We start from the raw sequence: 23,062 nt of genomic DNA, 5'->3' as shown, positions 1-23,062 counted from the left end.
CCCTTTCCATCTCCTAGAAGCCAAATCCAAGTCTGTGGTATACCTGACCACGGGTCTTTTATAAGCTCCCCAAGTGACTCTGGAGTGCCCCTAAGTTGGGAACTGCTGATCTGGACCAACCTGTATGTGTTATAGAGGAAGAGAACAAGCGCCAGAAAAATTAGATGTCTGGTCCAAGTCCACCAGCCAGCTGTTACTATGAGGCACCAGCTTCCTGGGCTACCGCCTTGTATAGTAAAATGTGCCTTGAGGATTGTCTGAAAAGATTATCCAGGCAAAGTGCTAAAGACTCAGACAATTTTCATGTCTGCCAAATTCACCTTAACAGGCTTAATGAACTGGTTGCATGGACAGGCCACCAAGTGGATATTGAAAGAATATGAGAACCAACCAGAGGATTTTTAAAGTTTGAGTGCTATTTGTCAGTTTGACTGACATTTTTCATAAGTACTATAGAAAAACCAGGGTTTTAAATGGACTAAGAGATTTTAATGAACCAAGCAAGTTTGACATTAAGCAGTAATGAAAGACATTCTCTTTCCAAAAACTACCAGCAATACAATATGCCTAGGCCTTCGTTTCTTTCTGGATTAAGTCTGCAAACTCAGCTCTTATGAATTTTGAGGCAGGTACATTTAATTTTCAGTTTGGGAGCACGTTTAAAATTAACCTTTACCTGTTCCCCAAAGTGGTGTTTCTATTAGGTGCTGAGATTACTTTCCGCTGCTCTTTATCCCCTTAGTGGTCATTTCTGGAGTACTGAGTCACGGCTGTGGGGAAAGGGAGGTTTGGTTCCAGTTCCCCTTCTTTCATTGTCCTTGCTAATTGAGATTTAAATGTTTGCATAACGAATGATTTGTTCTCACAAGCTCTGCACTTAATGAGTTAGCGGCTACTTACCAGTACCCTTGGTAATGACATTTCTTTTGCTCTCGCTTTTCCCTGCACTCCAAAAAAAATTTCAAATGATTTTCATTTCAAAATAGACGACCCCACCCCCCTCACCCCGCCGCCATTTCAATTTTTAAAACCGGAGTGTAAAGAATGTGAGTTCACATTTGCTTGACAGTGCAATCTTGTAATTAGAGTTTTTCCTCTTGACTAGATACAATGAAAGGGGCATAATTTAATTTTTATAGACTAGCCAATTTCTGCTCTTAGTAAAATATAGCTCTGTCAGTGAGCAAAATGTTACAGGTTCTCCTAAACCTTATTTAAAAGTTAAATGCAGTATATTGAGAGAAAGTTCATGGTCTGAATCAGTAACCTAATCGATCTCTTCACCCATCCTTTGCAACAGGCATTAATCTATTTGTCTGTTTTGCAATACAAGAGTTCCTGATTTATATGCCATGTTGCATCTACATTATGGCTATGTAAGCAATGGCATTTTCCTTTTGGATTAGTTAGTTGCTCATTAGGTTGGGCAGGGATGGCTCCATGCCTCAGATAGGTTAATTTTATGCCTTATTTTCTCAGGAGCTAAATAAGAGATAGCAAGTGAGGACCTGATATCCCTAAAAATATCAGTCATCTACTCTTAATAGAAAGAAATGGAAAGGTAACTGTGGCCTATGTTTTCTTAAGTCGATGCTCTCTGCTTAATGTCACCAAGATTTAAAATATTAGGCTTGAGTTTGCCATGCAGGAGGGCTTGGCAGAAAGAAGGGCTACTTCTGCTAATCAATATTATGTCACAGTTCCTTTATACCTGAGTTCTTTAAGGTGTGCGCATGTGCATACCTATGCACGTGTGTATATTTTTACCTTTTTTTTCTGTATAGATGTTCCTCAATTTACAATGGGGTTACACTCAGTTCTTTAAGGTGTGCGCATGTGCATACCTATGCATGTGTGTATATTTTTACTTTTTTTTTTCTGTATAGATGTTCCTCAATTCACAATGGGGTTACACTTTGATAAACACATTGCAAGTTTTAAATATTGTTAAGTTGAAAATGCATTTACTACACCTAACCTACCAAACATCATAGCTTAGCCTAGCTGGTTTCTACTGAAGTATGCATAGTCATTATGATCACAACATTAATGATTATAAAAAGGAACCTCAAAATTCCACACTCAGATCTTTTTGCTTCTTTCTTCCTATATCCTTCTCACACATACCAAGATATTTAAAAAAATCTTTGGAGAATTTGCCTAATTGAATCATAATATCTCGTTTCATTTTTATTTTTATTAAATTTATTGGGGTGGCAGTAGTTAATAAAATCAAATAGTTTCAAGTATACAATTCAATAATACATCATAAATATATTGCATTGTGTGTTCACCACCCAAAATTAAGTTTCCTTCTTTCACCTTATATTTGACCCCCTTTACCTTTATCTACTTCCCCCCTCCCCCTTCCCCTCTGGTAACCACTAAATTGTCTATATCCATGAGTTTTTTTGGTTTGTCTTGTTTGTTGCTTTCATCACATTCATTTTGAACCAATTAAATAGGCTATGGACTGTGCTCTAAGAATAAAGCAAAAAACACATTTAAAAAAATCACTATTTTAACTTTGCCAAGAAGACTTCAACAGGTTAAAAAAAAACTTTAAAAAGATCCAGATGTCAGGAAAGATATCCTCATATATTAACACTGGTCCTGCTAAAAAGGTTTTTGTGTCAACTTCAATAAAGTTATGAATCACATAGGAAAAAATTCTGTATGGTAAATGTCAATATTACTACCTCCTTTCTGGTGGGACATTTAACAGCTTTCTCTTCAGGGCAAGACATTTTCCAATCAGTTCACTCGCTTAGTTTTGGAGAAGCATCCATCTCTTTTATGGAGTGGGCATATCTGGTTTCTGAGGAAGTATTTGGAGGATGAACATCAAATGTCTGTAGTCCCTTGGAGTCTCCAGTAAGTGAAGCATTTGTTTGTGTTAACTTCTCAGCTGAACAGGCAGCTAAGGCTGACCTTGCATCTCCATAGATGAAACATCTGAAGATTGATCTGGCTTTCCCATAACACTAATTCCTCCCACTACGACTTCATGAAAGCTTCCGTCATTGATGGTTTTCCTAATGAGTTTAAACAGAGAGGCTTCAAAGCTGGGGTTTTCTTTCCCAAGTGAAAAATGAAACGAAGTATGAAAACAAAACACACCGTTTCCTTTGAACTTTGAAAAGGAAATCTTCCCTTCTATATTCCTAAAACAAAAAGATAGGAATCTACAGGCTGTTTCCTCTCTCCCTCCTTGCCTCTTTCTTTTTTTCTTTCATACTTCCGAAATGGTTGACTGACTTAGGTTCTAATGCCCAGACATGGCCAAGGTTTATTAGCACACTATGTGGAAAGATTCAGCATCCCATCCCTTGATTTCAGTTGTGGAATAGAAGGGGTATTCAGCTCCGTTAAGGAAGAGAATACTCATGTTCCAGGCTCCCATGCTTGGTAACTTTGAAAAGGTTAAAGTCTCAGGGGCTTAGCTTTATCCCCTTCTTGAGAGATACAGAAAGACAAATGCTGTCAGTATAACCATCTTAAGGAATTCTAAAGATGAAAACCTGTGGGAATGCTCACCAGAAGTTGCTTCATCCAGTATCCACACCTGCCTGTGAAGGCTGACTCAGATAGCTTAGCCTAAGTTACTTTGTACACTACTTCCTCATTTCTCAGACTGAGGGAATCCTTGAATTCAATCTTTAGTTTCTTATAATAGGATCCTCATAATTAGCCTAGAAGGTTCACAGTGAGCTCAATGTGATAGTTGGTGAATCTGAGATGCAGAGTGGTTCAGCAATTTGCTTAGGATCAATCACACAATAGTGAGACTGAAATTTGAATCCTTTCCCTTACCTAAAATTTTTTCAATTATTGTAACACCACTTTATATATATATGTATGTATGTATATATATACATATATATGTATTTGCATTTTAACAAGTTTATTGAAATAATTTACATGATGTAAAGTTTACCCTGTAAGTGTACAATTTAGTAGTTTTTAATATATTCAGTGTTGTAAATATAATCAAATTCCAGATATATTTCTAATTCCAGAACATTTTTTCCATCCCCAAAAGAAACCCTGTACCTGTTAACAGTCATTAATCTGGGGACCACTCATCTACTTTCTTTCTCTATGAATTTGCCTATTGTGGACATTTCATATAAAAGGAATCATACAATATGTGGCTTTTTGTGACTTTTTTTGCTTGATACTGTTTCAAGGTTCATCTATTTCCCTTCCCATTTTCAGATGCATCTTTCCTTTTGCTTATGCAGGGATCTCAAGGGAAAGCTCAGGTTTGACAAATCCCTGATTTATCAAGTGGGGCAGGATGGGGCATGCTGTGAACCTTGGAACTTCATTGGCTAATTAGCTGGTTTGTTGCATTGAAGTAAAAACCTGTACAAGAGCAAGTGATTCCGGCGAGGTGAATGGAATTCATGTTTATTAAGTATCTGCTTTGTGCCGAGCACTGCGCTTTCCATCCACTGCCATCTATTGAAGAGTTAATGTGCTTTTTAATGAAGGGACCTTGAATTCATTTATGTTAATCACAAGAATACTCAGATAGCTGGATAGGTTAGTTCTGATTCCTGAAGCTCTTATCAATGATGCCAGCTGCTCATCTCAGCATCTGGCCTCACCCATAGACCACAGCCCTCAAGGATCATGCACCTCTTAGGCGAAGAGAGATATTAATTTATAACTTCACAGATGAGAAGACTGTGGTGCAGAGAGTTTTCTTTCCCGAGGGCTTAACTTTATGATCAGTCCATTTCTCTTTCTTCCCTTGAGAAGGCTTGAGGGTAGAGCAGGTTAAGAGGTATTCTAGGGAGAGATTTTGGTTAGAGAGAGATAATTCTGGCATGAGTTGGTCATCTACGATGAGTACGCAGTGAATAAGCACAAGTCCAGCCTTTTTCTCCCAAATCAAATTGCTAATTATACCCTTATCGTAGGCAGAGCTCCTCACTCCTCTAAAAGTCAGAACTCTCCTTTCTTCTATTACTCTCTTTTGAAAAAATAAGCTGGATTCTTCCTTGCCTTGTAGTTTTCGTTGTGGTAGAAGGGATTGTATTTTGGGGGGAAGACAACTACAGATAAAAGATAATGTGTTTCCTCCCCTGGACACTCCACAAAAGGCCATATCTATAATTTAGGAGCTTCAATCAAATCTATGATGAATCAGCCTGCAACTAAACAGAGGAATTATGCTATATGCCATTAATACTTCTTCTTCATAGTAAACCCATAGGTTATGGGTACACTGTGGTTCAGAAACTATTTTCACAGGCCAGAGCTGTAAGTCATGTTCTCTTATTAATAAATTGCTTCCAATCTTCCGATTGCCTCCAATAGTACAAAGCAAAGCTGGAGATGACCTGAATTAAATATCTTTAGGTACGGTGAAACCATAGTTTGTAATAAATTGCTGTTTTTGAAAGAATGTGTTTAAATAAAATAAAGCAGTGCTCATGGTTCAAAATGTCGATTCGAGCTTTATGATTTTGCAAACCATGAGAGAAATCCAGATGCAAAAGTGATGAAGTGTTGTATTATTTTAAGGAAGTTGTGATACTTGGTCCAGTGCATTTCATTTCTCACTGGACATGGACAATAGCTTTTTATGTTTTTCTATTTCGTGGACTTGTTCGGGAGAGCGGGGCAATGACGAGACAGAGCCAGAGGCGGGTGGCGCCAGGCACGGTGCTCAGCCCGCTGTGGTCCATGTGTGCAGTACTGGGCAGGAATACAAATGTGGAGAGCAGTTCACTCGTCCTCTACCAAGGCTTTTTCAAAGAGCATTGGTGGAAGCAGTAGTGTGAAGTGATACTGGGTGATGGTTTTTGTGCACTGTTATTATTGTTTATGCAAAATCTTGCAAACCACTTGAGTCTCCAGATCTCTTTCAGAGAATCTGTTCATAAATAACAAGAAGCCAGGCAGTTGACTAGTTTGCCACTCAGTGAAGACATCCCAATTAGGAGTGTAAAGGGATCTCAGCTTCAAAGCGAGCCAAGATTCTTCCTAGAATTTCCTCGCCTTAAGAAAGAAAGGGCGGAGAGTGCGCTGAGCCATACCTGGAGAGTGAGAGTTAGCTAACTTTCTTTGAAAGGCAGAACTACTTTCTAATCAGCCTGCTGCTGGCTGTTAAAAGAGAAAGAAGAATAAAGTTGGTGAGAAGCAGATGTTTTACCTAAGAGTGGGTTAAGATCTAAGGCAACTCCTGTGAAACCTGGGTCTGTGAGTAAAAGCCGACCAGGGGCCCTGCTCACCTGTGCCTTTTGAGAGGTATTGCTAGACTTGGCCTTCCTGGTGTAGGTGATGACAGATGACAGAAAGATGTTCTGATAATTTTATCTGAAGGGACACTGTCCATTTGTCTGTTTGTCTGTCTCTCTCTCCCCCTCTCTCCTTCCCTCTCCCTCCCATCCACCCGCCCCTTTCTTTCTTCTTCCTCCCTGCCTCTTACACATACAGATACAACCACCCACTCACTGGTATGTAGACCCCTAGTACATATTTACTGAATGAGTGTACTTGAAATCAAGTTTCAAGCTAAAACAGACTTACTAGCAATTTAAAATATTATACCAGAAATCATGGAGCTTAAATCTCTTGTGTAAGAAGAAAAGTAAAATAAATATAAGTTTAATATACATTTTGCTTTTTAATTAAACTAGAAATAGCAAACTAATTCCCCTGTTAGTAACAGTTGTTATCTAAAGAACAGCTCTGAAATATAATCCACCCCAGTTTTTCTAGTTTGTCAGCTTGCTTTCAAGCTGATCTGGCTGTGCTTTTGAATAGGAGTGTTTTCTGGAAACACACATGCACACACGTGCACACACACACACACACACACACACACACACACTAAGCTAACTTCGTAGTCAAGCCAGCTGGGAAATGGGTCACCACCCAGCCAATACTATCAGCTGAAGGTTTAAGTTATCTGGAACTCTTATTTAATCTACCTTGGTCATGAACTCCCTTAGGAGGAAAGCAAATGTCCCTACATGATCACATTCCCCTAGAAAACCTCTGCCCACCCCGCACCCAGGCCTCTCTCACAAAGGAGATTCAAGTTAAAAATACAAATGAATATGTTCCACAAGAGAGAGGCAATCCAGACTTTCAGCTGGAGAATGTACTTCTAGGCCATTTAGTCTGGGCAAATCAAACCACAGAGAGAAGTAGGAAAAAAACATGTTTTTGCTCTCCCACTCCACTGTCTGTCTTGCACTTAACACTTTCGCTGGGCTCTAAGACTCCAACTGATTGCTCATATTCTTGCCCTGCTTGTTGAATATCATTAACATTATTGTCATAAAACCTGGGTGCCTGTCTTATGTTGAAGCCAAAGGAGCTCTGGCTGCAATGGCCCCTGGGCATCAAGGAGCTTTGCAGTCTACCCCCTTCCTCCGTCTATGGGGCATAGATTTAATCAGCCACCGCTGGTGCTCAGTTCCTTTATGTTCTTGCCTCTACCCTAGACCTCACTTTCTGTGTCACTTAAGAATGTTTTGGGCTGCAAGTAACAGGGACTTAAATCATAAAGACATTTATCATTTACCTAACAAGACAGTCCAGAAACAGGTGGTCTTGGTGTTGTTCCCATAGCTCAGTAATGTCATCAAAGACCCAGGTTCTCCATTTTCCTACTCACTTTTCTAAGCACGCTGACTTTTTGTGCACAGGCTTGTTGCCTCTTGGTCACAAGATGGCTACTTCTATTCAAGTTAAAGGGAGGAGATAGTATTAAGGAGCTTTTCGGCTTTCTCTTTTAATAAGAAAATAGGAGCTCTCTCGAAGTCCTTCAGGAGAATTCTGGTTATCTTTCATTTGTCAGAACATTGTTTCATGGCCACTGTCAGTATCTGCCAAATCACCTTTTGAGAAATCCTTGCACAAAATTGGAAAAATTCCAACACAGGGCTTCCAGGGTCCTCTGGAGAAATAACGAGGATGATTTGCTATCCTGAACATCACCCACCCTTTTGCCTAAAACAAACACGAAATGTGTCATCAGAAGAACTTTATCGTAAATTATTGCCACATTTTTGGTAAGGGAAAGAAACACGTATGCTAGCAAGTGATATCCTGAAGTTTAGTCCAAGATGTACATGACATTCCAGAATTTTGGTTCACTGCATACTGTGATAAAAGAGTATAACTAAATTTTAGTATGAGGATATTTTTCTATAGACAAGAATGCCATGTTCATAGTGACAAATACAAGGGTACTTTGGGTTAAATGCTTAGATGCTCTTGACTCATCTCATCTGGAGCCATTATGCCACCAAGAAGTATGCTTTTTTTCTTGCCTAGGTTAATCTGTATGCAAGAAACTGATTATGAATCTTTGGGCCCCACTATGTTAATCTTACCATTTCAGAACAATAATTCAAAAGACTTCAAGGTTAAAAATGCAAGAGCAGTTTTATAAATCATTGAAGGGCACTGTTAACACTGAGATAATAAGTCATAAATATCTATTCCCTCACTGACCCTTGGCAAACAGGGGAACAAAGATATGAGCTGAAGAAAAGCAAGTGACTGTGCAGAAAACTTTCTGGCTCAGAAAGTTATAAACGAGCAGAGAAGTCCAGATCTAATGTGAAACTAAAGTAAAACTAACAATTGGCATCATACATTATGGCTTGGTTGTTTGCTTGCCATAATTAAGTTGGCATCAGTAGTTAACAGCCTTGAAAATTAAACTCAACCAAAAAACTTTTGCAAAGAGTAATCAAAGGCTTCAGGATAATGAAGGTAACACATCCCTATTGTGAGGGAAAAGAATGTTCTAGTGCGATGTTGTTTCATGTCTATTTTGTTGTTGTGGCTGTTGTTTTAACAGACATGTTTATTTTTCACTGTTAGGGGTCATTGCAACTCCTGAGCATCACTCTCAACTTCTGGTTCTACCAGTTGGGCCCCAGTGGACTGATGGCTCAGCATCAGCATGGATGTGCAGTGCAGAACTTGGCACTTTCTGTTTTGGGGGATTTGGGTTTTTTTTTTTTTTTGGCCTTTTAAAATGTGGATTGTTAGCTTTCTTGTTTGGTTCTTGTGGCCATCTGCAATTCAAACAGAGAGGGCTTGTTTGACTTTTAAAGTGTTCACGTCCGTGGCTAAAGAAAAGTAGTTAAGAGCCAGAATGCAAAATTGTTCAGAAAAGAACTACCTTCCAGGTCTTATCCTCTCTTTATTGCCTAATAAACGGTGTTCATCATGACCATCACGAGGCATACATATAGATAAGCCTTTTCTCCCGGAGATGTTCCCATGAGAGTGCAGAGACTGTCTAAATTCTTTATTTGGTGTTCTTTAAGAGAAAAAAAAAATTACTTAGGAATAGATCGATCTTTTTTCTTGCAGTTTCTTTCAAAGCTCAGTGAAAATGCATATAGTTCATTCCAATTACCCGTTTCCAAGCATTTTTCTTTGAGGGGCTGTTTCTAGTCTTGCATAGAGTATTTATTGTGATATAATCATAACCCTGGTGCAATAAGGGTTGGCTATTTTTTGAGTAGAGAAAGATTAGTCTCACTCCCAGACGAGCATTCACAAAAGTAAGTTTGCCTTGGAAGTTGGACTTTAAAACTAAATTACACAACATGAGGTGAAAAGTAATGGACTATTAAAGACTCTGTTTAGAAATTTCCATCTCTTTACCAACAAAGAGCAGAGACAAAGGAAACTATTGGAAAAGATAAATGCATGATGGTCCATAAAGAGAAAACACATGCTTTATGCCACTATTTTAATTGATCATGGGGCAGAGATTAAAGTGAGAAAACTAGGAAAATAACTTATTTTAAAAGCATGTTTATTGAAAGTAGGTTATAATAGAACTGTAGCCCCAGACTCTCTGTGATGGCCCAAAATTGCATGTACATCCTGGTGGGCAAGGAGAGCACAATGTTCTGTATCCTCTTTCTGACCCAATGCAGCTCAACTCACCCAGCAGAAACAATGTTAAGTGATGATTGTTTATGATGCTCAGAGCCCAGAGGCTATTTGGAATAGAAGATTAATTGGAAAATACTTCCTAACCCCACAGAGAATCACCACAATAGAATTAAGTTCTAGGAACACTGTGCAACCTGAAGCAAATGGAACCTGGTGGGGTCTAGAGAATGCCCAGTGGTTATCACTCTTTTTTTCTCACCCAGGTTCTGAGAAACAAAACAAAGAAAAAGGCAGACGAGGTCAAAATATCACCGTTGTTACTAAGGACGACTAGGTTGGAGGGAATAGCATTGGGATGAAAATCAGATGGGCTTCCAAATTAGCATCTTCAAATTAGCTGGTTCACCCAGTCACACACAAGGCCAGATACAGAAAGCTTCTTGATCTGAGGCTCAGAGCAGAATACCTGTCTGCTATGAGCTACTCCAAAGAAGGAAAAGGAAGGGGATGACCATGAATGTCCAGTTTATTCTTCCCAAATTGTTGCTCCATCTCCCTTGGAGAAGAGGGAGTAGAGGTTGAGAGAGTCGAGGGTTGCACTAATTGAGTTCCCTTTTATGGAAGGAAACATCCAAATCGGAGAAAATTATTCTCAGTTAATCTTCCTTCAAGCCTATCACACTGAACAATAGTCATTTTGGGCCCCTAGTGCCTGTGAGGTGTGAGCGAAGTAGTTAAATAGCACAAATGTCTGGGGCTATGGCTGTCACGTACACAGTCACACTCATGGTATTGGTCATCGGCATGAACAGTGGCCAGGTGTGTTTCACTGAAGCATTTGTTTGTGTAGAACATAGAAAAAAATGATATAGACTTGTTCCTCACCCATACTAATGTCTTTTATTAAAACTTTTTATTTTGAAATAATTTGAGATTTATAGAGAAGCTGCAAAAATAGTACAGATTTTCCATATACCCTTTACCGGCTTCCACTAATGTTAATAACTTGTGTAACCATAATAGAATTATCAAAACTAAGAAATTAACATGGATATGATGCTATTAAATAATAGTTTGTACTTGGATTTCACAAGTTTTTCCTTTTTCTGTTCTAGGATCCTATCTAGGATCCTATATTACATTTTGTTGTCATGTCTCCTTATTCTTCTTTAATCACTGCCAGCTCTTTGCTCTTTCCTTGTCTTTTGTGATCTCGAAATTTTTGTAAAGGACAGGTCAGCTTTTCGTCTACTGTCCCTCAATTTGGGTTGGCTTGATGTTTTCCTGTTGTCAGTGGAAGAACATCCAAACCTGTAGAGAATTTTTATAAAACTGTTTTTGAGCTAAACAGAGGATATATCTGGAAACAAGATCTCAGTAGACTGAGAAATGCTTCCTAGAATAACAGTCTCTTTTTATGCATTTGAGATTAAGGAGGGAAGGTAGGGAAGATTACCTGAAGGTGGGAGGAAGCAACTAATGATTGAATTAGGAGGGTAGCTAAATTTATGTACTCCCTGAGGGGTCTGAAAGGGTGGTCAGGTATTATAAGGAAAAGTCTAGAAAGGGGCATTTCAAAGGAGTGTTTATCTAGATGCACAGAAACAATGGACAGGGCTTGCTTAAGGCAAACACAAGACTTTTAGTAAAGTTGCTGCCTGGGGCGTCACTGCCCACTGGGACTTGCATTAGGAGGGTAGCTAAACTTATGTACTCCCTGAGGGGTCTGAAAGGGTGGTCAGGTATTATAAGGAAAAGTCTAGAAAGGGGCATTTCAAAGGAGTGTTTATCTAGATGCACAGAAACAATGGACAGGGCTTGCTTAAGGCAAACACAAGACTTTTAGTAAAGTTGTTGCCTGGGGCGTCACTGCCCACGGGGACTTGCCCAGTTAAGACTTTATAATCAGATCAACCTATGAGGTCATTTCCTGTAGACCAGTTAGGAATTTATAATCAGATCACCCTATGAGGTCATTTCCTGTAGATACCTCCACCCCCCTTTTTTTCATCCACATCATGATTAGATTGAGGTGATGTGTCATCACTTTTCAGTGCATCATATCAAGGGATGAATGACGTTAACTTTGATCACTTAATGAAAATGGTGTCTGCTGGGTGTCTCCACTATAAGGTGACTGTTTTCCCCTTGTGATTAATAAATAACTTAAAAGAGATCATTTGAAATTGTACAAATATCCTGTTTCTCCTCAGACTTTGCCCAATAATTTCAGCATCTGCCAGTGGGTCTTTCCCTCACCAATTATAACTGTAGTGTTCCAATCTTAATTTCTAATTCCTTCTGCATTTATTACTTGAAATTATGAAAGGAAGCACTGTCGCTTCTCCTCCACACATTTATTTATTAAATTATTGATTTATGTTAATATGAACTCATAGATATTCACTTTATTCTATGGATTCTAACCCCGCACTGTTATTTATTTTGTTATTCCAATGCTCCAGCTATCCACTGGGAGGTTGACATGGCTCATCCTTTTTTGAACACTTCCTTAGTTCTGGCCCCATGAGATAAGATACTCCAGGCTCATCATGAATTTTCCCTCCTCCAGCCCTGTTTACTATGGACTGGCAGAGTCAAAGGAGCTTTGTGTACATTGTCATCTTAATTCTGATCCTTAATCCTTTTACTTTGTTAGATAGGTATGATTTTCTCCATTTTCAGAAGGATAAACTGAGGCTTAAAGAAGTTAAGTACATTATTCCATTCTCTCCAGCAAGAATACTAGTTAGGGTCTCTTGGACTCCAAGGTTTATGTTCTTTCTGCTGGGTAAAGAATTATTTCAGAAGTAAAACATAATGTAGGTATTATCCACTTCAGCTTCCTCCACCCCTTTTCAGAGATGAGGAAACTGAGGCCACTAAATGAAAGGATCAAGATTTCTTCAACACTCAGAAGTTGATGGAAGAAATGAATGGAAAACCCTGATCTTTCAGCACTCAGCCCAGTATATCTTTATATTCCACAGTTAGTGATTCTTCTCAGGTGATTTTCATTGGTAAAACAACTAAAAATTTCAATTCATTATTGAAACTTCCTTTGCCTACCTTATGATCAAATATCATTTTCCATTGTGTTTGCCAGCAACCATGAATGGGATTTTGAGCCTGTGTCATTTTTATCTGTCAAGAAATACTGCATCAAAGAAAGAATTAAACAATAGCCCCTCATACTGCCCATACTGAAAATAAGTGACATTACCACGTTAATTCCAAAATGATCTCTTGTGCAATATAAATTCATTTGAAAATGGTATTTTCTGAAACAAAATCATTAATTTTTTTCTTCTCGTTTGTATGAGGCTGCTGCCGATTGACACGGCATACTGTTTACAGCAAACTTTTTTTTTAATAAATAGAAGGAATATGCTCTAAAATAATGATTTAAAAAGTATAGTAAATGCATGAACCAGTAACAGTCACTTATTATCATTATCAAGTATTATGTACTGTGCATAATTGTGTGTATTATTCTTTTATATGGCTGGAAGCACAGTAGGTTCACTTCCACCATCATCCCCACGAACACGTAGTGTTGCGCTGCGATGTTACAGTGATTACGACGTCACTAGATGACAGGAATTTTCCAGCTTCGTTATGATCTTGTGGGACCACCGTTGCGTATGAGGTCCACTGTTGACTGAAACATCGTTATGAGGCGCATGACTGCATACTATGCCTTAACGAAGCTCCCTTGCTTCTTGAAAAGCAGAAAATAAGAACAAAATCCAAGCAACACTCTGGATCCACCATGGTTAAAACAAGGACATTATATAAAACAAGACCTGCTGAAACTAAAGAGGCTTCTTACACAAATGGGGCGGCTTCTGGTTATACCTGAAACACTGAAGAAAGGACCTAGGAACTAACGACAGGGAAGTCAGAGAGAGATGACTCTTAGAGACAGCAGCACGGATACAGAACCTGGGAGTGGAAGTGGGGGGTCGGCTTCAGTTTTTCTGCAGGATTATGGCTTAAAATTTAATAACTGTAAGCCCCCTAAATGCAAGTCTCACTCAACAGACCTCCATCCTGCCCACGCTGGAAACACTGTTCAGGTAGAGGCTTCCAACTTTGCCTGGCTTTTCTCATTTTCCCTTTAAGCCATGGCTCTGTCTCCCGTTAGAATGCAGCCACTGCTCTCCACGCCTGTGGATTCCAAGCTGACTGCGGTGTTAGTATGTGCTACAAAGAGCACACTTTCCAAAGAGACAGGTCCATTTTAAAATATGGAGATACGATTCTACAAATACTGTAAAACTAGCGAAGGCCTTTGGTAAGGTAGCTCTGACACCCTAGAAGCCCAGAGAAATCTTTTTTGATATTCTTCAAAAAGCAAATGTTCCAAAAAACAAATAAAAATACAAAGGAATAAAAAACACAAAAAAGTCAAAAGAAAAGAAAAAGAAAACAAACAAAAATGTACCAAGTTTGCTTCTCTCCTATAACTGGAGAAGACAGAGTGGGTGGAAAGGATAAGATTTCATAGTGGAAAGGTGATTGGATTTTGATAGAAAAGGACAGAGGTCAACCAACTGTGGCCCCTCGGCCAAATCTGGCCCCGTGTAATGAACTGAATTGTTTCCCTGCCCCAATTTATATGTCGAAGCTCTAAGCCCTAGTGTGATGGGGTTTGGAGGTGGAGCCTTTAAGAGGTAATTAGGATTAGGTGAGGTCATGAGGGTGGGGCCCTAGTCCTGTTGGAATGGTAGCCTTATAAGAGAGGGGAAACACCAGGCTCTCTCCCTCTCTGTGCACACACTGAGGAAAGGGCCATATGAGGACACAGCTGTCTACAAGCCGGGAAAAGCGTTCTCACCAAGAACCTAATTCACTGGCACCTTGATCTTAGACTTCTAAGCTCCAGAACTGTGAAAAAATTTCTATTGTTTAACCTATGTAGTCTGGGGTACTTTGTCATGACAACCTGAGCTGACTAATACAGCTTGTTCCTATATATGAAGTTTTATAGGAACAGCCACTCTCATATGTTCACGTATTAGCTGTGACAGCTTCCATGATCAAATATGAGATTGAGTAGTTGTGACCGAGACTACATAACCTGCAGAGGCCAAAATATTTACTATCTGCCCATCACAGAAAAGTGTGCCAGCATCTGCGATAGAAATCTACCATATCCGATAAAGGTTTAAAACAGGAAAAGCCATCCCTGTGGGATATTAAAGGGCCAGTGAGGGGAAACTGCCTTAGTGGGCAGTGGACAAACTAGCACTGGCCTGATCACATCTAGGAGTGTCCTGGACTCTAACCCAGTCACCTCACACATGAGCTAAATGGTTGACAATAAACATTTGGAATGAGCAGTGTCTGATGAGTCTGATAGGACAGGTCAGTCATGACAGTGGATTAGAAGGGGAACAGATGTGGTCAAGGAAGAGTGTGGAAAGCAGTGAAGAAGAAACCAGGTCCGTTCTTTCTTTCTCCATAGCCGTGGATCATCAGGGGCATTGGCGGTGTCCCTGACGCAAAGCAGAATGGGAGCCAGGCTGTAATGCATCAGACCCCTGTGTCAGGATCATCTGAGGTTGGTCTGGGAATTTGTATTTAAGGAATGCCCAGGGAATTCTCTGCACATGGATGTCTGAACCACCGCTTGAGCAGCTCCCGCCTGCTGGACGGTAGCACCCTTCGTAGCCGGGGAGTGGGCGCATCTATGACCAGCCCCTTAGCGAAGAGCCTTGATGGAGAGTTTTTGCCACAGGGATAGCACCACACATTCGGGACAATAAAGACTTTTCACATCTGTCTGCTGCCAGCCAGGTCAGCCTTAAGGCTTCTGGGCCAGAACGCCAACCTTGGAACCATGTTGTCAGTCTCAGTAAAGTGGAATTCCAAAACTGATACCACTGCTGGGCTGGACCGACTTCAAGCAGAGTTGTTTCAGGCACGCTCAATCTGTGGCGACCCAGCTGTGTCTGAAGCAAGCAAAAAGAGCTGGACTCAAACAAAGAGAAAACACCATTTTTCTTCTTCCCCTCGTGTAATCAATAATTCAACCCCGTAAAGCAAGCCTGACACCTGATGGAGTGCTTGCTGCAAAGAAGGAGACAGGAGCCATCTACCATCCACATCCACTTCTAACTCTTTCTCTCCTTCCTTCTGCCCCATCTCCTGGCCCGTCTTTGGTCTTCCTGCATCTGAACGCAATGCTCACATGTCTGCTAAAATGTGACCCAAACATAGTCCAAGAGGAATGAAGATGGAGTGTGAACGGCTGTGGGGGAAAAGAGGAGCCAGTCATTTTAAATATCAAAGCAAATCAGTTATGAGTGAAGTCACTGTCCCCTCTGAGTGACATAGCATGACTTGACTGAACTCACCAAGTAGCTACTTACGTGAATAAAAAAGTGCCCCAAAGACAGAATAATAATAATAATAATAATAATAATAATAATAATAAAACAACAACAACAACAACAGCAGCAGCAGCAGCAGCAGCAGCAGCAACAACAGCAACAACACTTACATAGAAACTACTTTGTGCTAGGCTCTTTTCTGAATGCTTTATATATAGTTTACTTAACTTGGATCATTTCTAGTGTCTGTAAGACAAGGAGAACATGCAATGGCACAGAAATGTGTTTGTACCATCTATGTGGTTGTATGTCAATCCTAGTGCGTAGGGTACAAATGGTCTAATTCCCTTTTCTTTATTTCCACATTGATGTTTTTCGCATAATTCTTGGAAGTATAATTTCCTTCAGAGCTGAATATGACAGGTCCCAGGGGTTAGGTACAATTGTTACAGTGAAATGAACGCCCCTGGAAGTAACCTCACATTTTTTTTACCCTTTCCTTCATTCCTCGCCATGCCCATCATTCATATCCTAAATAAGGCAGATTAGTACTAACGACTTCCTCAGGGCGAACAATTTGTGATATTTTTTAAGTGAGCATAGCCACCCATCTAAATCCAAGAGCCCCCAGGAGGCCATCACCTCTCTAAAGACTTAAAAAGGATTAAAGTTTTAAATGTTGGGTGTCTTGATTAAATTGGTGGTAGTGGGTGATATGTTCCACAAGCATACTTCTGGTCTTCAGATTACAGCCATGAGAAATGACTTGGCACTAGCAGGACACATCTCTGTGTCCCTGCAGGGTGGAGGGGCTGTGAGCTGGTCCAAGCGAGGATTAGCCCAGCCATATTGATGAACAGCCTTTCGTCAACCTGCTGAGGCTGCTAGCTCTGGTTCTGAATCCTTCTTAGCGATTTCTAGCATCTCACAGCCCTGTTTGTATAAACCAAAGCTTGGAGGCTTGTTTTAATTTTATATAAATTAATTCTCTTATCCAGGCCCCACCAGCCTGGGAATAAAATTTCAGTTGCAACTAGTCAGAAAAGCACCCACTGTCGTGGGACCTCTGAGCCCCCTTCAAATGATTCTTCTTTCTGTCTCCTTCCTCCCTTCATTCATTATTTATTGAGCCCTTATTATGTGCCAGGCACTATTCTAATTGCTAGAGCTACATTCTAGTAATAAAGATACAATAGTAAAATCTGCAGTGTATTAGAAGTGATTAAAAGGCATGCAGGGACATGGCATCCCTCAGCTACTTGGAGAAGGCTCTCACTCCGGCTCTTGGACACTGCCTTCTGCAGTGGCTGGCTGCTGAGAGCCCCAGGGCAGCCATAAGGCTGCAGGGAAACCTAACCCATGGCTAGTTACAGCCCAGCCACCACTTCCTGCCCACAGCATGCGGCTGAAGTCACTCAGAACCATGGTGTCCTTGACCAAACCCATCTGAGGTAAAGCTCCAATGCCGTGAAGCTGGGCTATACTCTGGCTGGGGTGGTGTGGACCCCTCTCTGCCACCTTGGTGCCACTGATGCTGTGTGCTCCAAATCTTAGGGTTCAGTGAAGTGGCTCACTCAGTTTGTACTTTTCATTTTTATTAATTTGTCATTACAGATGCAATCCATGAATGCATTCCCACTGTAAAACATTCAAATATCACAAATAAATCAAAAGCATTTCCTGACGATGGCCCAACCCTAAAGGGACTACCACTGCTCATGTGTATAGCTTTCTGGACCTCTCTGATTTTCTTTATGTAATCTCACATGCATAGCTATGTACACACACACACACCTACAGATATACTGCAAGAGCACATATTGCCTTGTGTTTTTTCCTTACATAAATGGTATATTTATAGATCATTTGGAAATTTATTTTTCTACTCATCAAGAACCAGCTCAATAGAGAAGAAATTCAATAATCAGTACATTGAGCCAGATCAGTATAGAGCTCTGTGCTTTCAACTGCTGCTTAACACCCCACGATATAAATGTATCTTTTCCTATTAAGGGTGTGCACACATGAAAGTGCATTTTGTTTCAAAGGGTAAATGCTGAGAAGTAAACCTGTTGGATTTGGCCATTTCTAATTATTAGAGCCTTCTAAATTGCTCTTAGGCCGATTGATACTCCAGCAGGAGTCCATGAGAGGTTCCTTTCTGATTTACTTGCAGCTCCTCCTCTCCTGGGCCCAGATCTGAGCTCATGCAGGCTGGGTTAAAAGAAAAACAGAAAACGAATAGAGACACAAGTGCCCATGCCCTTTGACACTGAGATTTAGGCTTCCCGGCAACTCCTGGTAGCTCCCTTCTTGAGGGTGTGTGCACTCCCAGAAGCCCCCTGGTGGACACAGCTAGGAAGAGACTTGAGCTCTACTGGGAAAGAAGAGGCATCTGATAAAAGGATTCTTTAGGGCTATTATTTATTTCAGAAGGATAAAAAGTACTTAATCACATCATTCTGATTTCAAATGACAAAAAAGGGTCTACAGTATTCTTTCCCACCCCTGTGGCCACCCAAAAGACAACCAATATTGTGTCTCTGTGTATTCTTCCAGAAATATTTTTATGCATATGTATGCAAAATATATATGTGTATGTAATTTTCACCATTTTTTCCCCATTGGAAGCATATTATACCATGGTAGGCAATGAAGCAGAGTGCTTAAGAGCAGAGATTCTAAGGCCAGGAATCCGGATTTCAAATCCTGGCTCTACCATTTTATTACCTGTATTGCCCCTTAGCAAATTATTTAACCTCTCTCTGCCTGTTTCTCCACTTGAAAATAGTCATTTTGCTAGTGTAATTACAATGATTAAATTAGTTAATATTTTTAAAGCTCTTGAAATTGTATATGGGATATAGTAAAAAGAAGCATGGACACCTTTGTTAAGAGTTTTTTAAAAGAGGGAGAGAAAAAGGAAGGAACTTTCCATCTATATTTTTTTAAAAAATATATTTGTATATATTGCAAAATGATCACTTCATAATCTAATTGATATCCATCACCATACATAGTGCCAAAAATTTTTTTCTCATGATGAGGGCTTTAAGATTTTAGCAATTTTCTAATATGCAATACAATATTAGCGATAGTCCCCATGCTGTATGTTATAGCCTGCGATTTAATTACTTTATAACTAAAAGTTTGTAGTTTTGGACCCCCCACCAGTCTGTTCTCTGTATCTATGAGCTTGAGTGGTGATGATGGTTTTAGATTCCACATATATAAGTGTCTTCTTCTGACTTTTAGCATAATGCCCACCAGGTTCATTCATGTTGTCACAAATGGCAAGATTTCATTCTTTTTTTATGGCTGTATAGCATTCCATTTGTGCGTGTATGTGTGTGTGTGTGTCACCTCTTTATCTATTCGTTAGTCAGTGGACACTTAGGTTGTTTCCATATATTGGCTATTACAAATAATGCTACAATAAACACGGGGGTGCATATATCTTTTAGAGTAAGGGCTTTTATTTTCTTCAGATAAATACTCAGAAGTGGAATTGCTGGGTCGTATGGTAGTTCTATTTTTAATTTTTAATTTTTTTAGTAACCTCCTACTGTTTTCTATCATGGCTACACCAATTTACATTCCTACCAACAGTGCACAAGGGTTCTCTTTTCTCCACATCCTCACCAACACTTGGTAGTTCTTGTCTTTTTGATAATAACCATTCTAACAGGTGTGCGGCGATAGCTCATTGTGGTTTCGATTTGCATTTCCCTGATGATTAGCGATGTTAAGCAACTTTCCTTGTACCTGTTGGCCATTGTATATCTTTTTTGGAAAAATGTCTATTCGGATCCCCTGCCCATTTTTTAATTGGATTGTTTCTTGTTTTGGGGGAGGTCGTTTGCTATTGAGTTTTATGAGTTCTTTATATATAAATGTTGGTTATTAACCCCTTATCAAATATATAATTTGCAAATGTTTTCTTAAATTCAATAGGTTGCTTTTTTATTTTGTTGATGGCTTCCTTGCTGTGCAAAAGTTTTTAGTCTGATGTAGTCCCACATTAAACTACTAAGTTTATTTTTTGCTTTTGCTGCCTTTGCTTTTGGTGTCAGATCCAAAAAAGTCATTGCCAAAACTGATGTCAAAGAGCTTATTTTTTTCTTTTAGGCTTTACATCTTTGTGCAAGTCTTTGTGCAAAGAGCTTATTTTTTTCTTTTATGGCTTTACATCTTTGTGCAAGTCTTTAATCCATGTTGAGTAAATTTTTGTGTAAAATATAGGATAGTGGTCCAGTTTCACTTTTTATTTCTAATTTTTGCATGTGGCTGTCCAGTTTTCCCAACACTATTTATTAAAGAGGCTGTCCTTACCCCATTATATAATCTTGGCTCCTCCGTCATAAATTAATTTAACATATATGTGTGGGTTTATTTCTGAGCTTTTCATTCTGTTCTGTTGATCAATGTATCAGTTTTTGTGTCAATACCACACTGTTTTGCTTACTATAGTTTTGTAATATAGTTTAAAATCAAAGAGTGTGATGCCTCCAGCTTTGTTCTTCCTTATCAAGATTGCTTTAGCTACTTAGAGTCTTTTGTAATTTCATACAAATTTTAGGATTGATTGTTCTATTTCTGTGAAAACTGCCATTGGAATTTCGATAGGGATTGCACTAAATCTGGGTAGTATGGACATTTTAACAGTGCTAGTTCTTCTAATCCATAAGCATGGACTATCTTTCCGTTTGTTTGCATCTTCAGTTTCTTTAATCAGTGTCTTATAGTTGTCGGTATCCAGATTTTTTACCTCCTTGGTTAAATTTATTCCTAAGTATTTTATTCTTTTCGATGTAATTGTGAGTAGAATTAATTTAATTTCTCTTTCTGATGGTTCTTTATTAGTGCATAGAAACATAATTGATTTCTGTATATTAAATTTGTATCCTGTAACTTTACTGAATTCATTTATTAGTTCTAACAGTTTCATGGAGTCTTTAGGATTTTGATATATATGTCATCCACAGATAGGGACAGTTTTACTTCTTCTTTACCAATATAAATGCCTTTTATTTCTATTCTTTGCTAATTGTTTTGGCTAGGACTTCCAACACTGTTGAATAAAAGTGGTGAGCATGGATGGCCATCCTTACCTTGTTTCTCCTTTTAGAGAATAGCTTTCAGCTTTTCACTGCTGAGTATGATGTTAGCTGTGGGCTTGTCATATTTGGTATTTATTATGTTGAGGTATGTTCTCTCTATGCCCACTTTGTTGAAGGTTTCTTTTTTTCTTTTTTTTTTTTAACATAAATGGATGTTGAATTTTGTCAATTGCTTTTTCTGCTTCTATTGCTATATGATTTTTATCTTTCATTTTATTAATGTGTATAATGTTGATTTGCAGATGTTGAAACATCCTTGCATCCCTAAATAAATCTCATTTGATCACAGTGTATGATCCCTTTAACATGTTGTTGAACTCAACAACACATAAAAAGTATTATAGATTTTTACACTTATGTTCATCAGGGATATTGACCTGTAATTTTCCTTTCTTATGGTGTTCTTGTCTGATTTTGGTATCAGGGTAATGCTTGCCATGTAAAATGAGCTTGGAAGTATTCCATCTTCTATTCTTTGAAAGAGTTTGAGAAAGATTGGAATTCTAATTTAAATATTTGAGGAGGATCTCAGATCCGGCTTCTGATCAGCAACTAGATTCAGGCTGATTAGAAGCCAGATCCCCAAGCAGCTTTTAAAGAATGCAAATATATACAGTTCTATGCGACCACAAGTGTAAGCCCCACTGGCCACCAGAGCCAGGTGATCTGGAGGTATCCCTTGGGTGGCAGTTGCAAACTGTAGGGCTCCCCTCATGCATTATATAACTAACCTACCTCATCATCGATACCTTAGCCCTACAAAGTTAGGCTTAAAAATAAATCCTCTGCCATGTCACTAAGAAAAAATGCAAATTGCAGACCAGCATCTAGGATGTGATACTATTAACAAATGTGAATGCACACACACTTTATTTCTCCATGGGCACATATGTAAATTTATGGAAACAGGCCTGGAATGAGGCATCCAAAAGAGTTAAGAGTGTTTACCTCTGAGGAGGACCTGGGATTATAAGGGGTGGTCAAGGGGCATTTTCACCTTATCCGAATGTCTGAACTTCTTAGTGAAAAATATGTTCAGTAAATATTTTTTAATTAAAACTCGCTTAAAGGAAAAAAGTGTATTGAATTGCCAGATTATAGTGCTTTTAATATTTAAAAACAAAAAGGCAGTGAGTAAAACTAAGTTTCTTAAAATGAGCAATGCATAGAAAATGCAGACTAAGGGAAATTTACAAGTGGGCAATGCCTACTTATAGTGTGTAACATGCTCCTTAGAAATTGGAACACATCCTCTGTCCCTGGGCTTTATCTTACCCAGAGCACCTACCATACAACATTTTCTAATGGTGTCAGAAATCAGTCTTTACAAACATGTACTTATAGGAAAAAATGATATAAAATTACATGTTTTAATGTAAATTTAACTTCTTTACTTCCCACTTAGATGTTTTAGGCAGTTCGATTCTTTCTTTTTTTTTTTTTTACAAGGCTTTACTTTCTATTTTATTGCCCATCTTTTTTTGTTTGTTTTTTGTTTTTTAAGATTTCTTTTAATTAGTTTCAAATATACAGTACATTGGTTAGATATTTATATAGTTTATAAAGCAATCCCCCTAATTGCTCTTTCCTCTGGCTCTCCACCTAGCCATTATATTAACGCTAACTGCATTCTCTATGCTGTGCTCCCCATCCCTGTGACCATCTATCAACTACTAATTTGTACTTCTTTAACCTTTCACCCCTTTCTCCCACCCC

The 23,062-nt window shown here is 39.1% G+C and overlaps 1 protein-coding gene and 1 long non-coding RNA gene across 4 annotated transcripts in view; both read left to right on the top strand.

Annotated features, from left to right (window-relative positions):
- Positions 1-23,062, top strand: part of LYPD1 (LY6/PLAUR domain containing 1) — a 33,001-nt gene that overhangs the window by 8,102 nt on the left and 1,837 nt on the right. Inside the window, exon 3 of one of the 3 annotated variants that reach the window (XM_015596533.2) lies at positions 8,857-10,973. The exons of the other annotated variants lie outside the window; for them this stretch is intronic. Within the exon in view, the coding sequence (XP_015452019.1) occupies positions 8,857-9,083 (227 nt within the window). The 3' untranslated portion in view covers positions 9,084-10,973. Of the gene's footprint in view, positions 1-8,856; positions 10,974-23,062 lie in introns of those variants that run through there. 3 annotated transcript variants of the gene reach the window in all.
- Positions 11,585-13,180, top strand: LOC112470284. Its single transcript, XR_003042924.1, has 2 exons — positions 11,585-11,810; positions 11,861-13,180. It is a non-coding gene; the product is annotated as an uncharacterized LOC112470284 (long non-coding RNA).

The sequence above is a fragment of the Pteropus alecto genome, unplaced genomic scaffold, assembly GCF_000325575.1.
Source record: "Pteropus alecto unplaced genomic scaffold, ASM32557v1 scaffold3, whole genome shotgun sequence".
NCBI lineage: Eukaryota > Metazoa > Chordata > Mammalia > Chiroptera > Pteropodidae > Pteropus > Pteropus alecto.
Note: the sequence above shows the minus strand (reverse complement) of the source record. Positions and strands in the feature narration are given on the sequence as shown.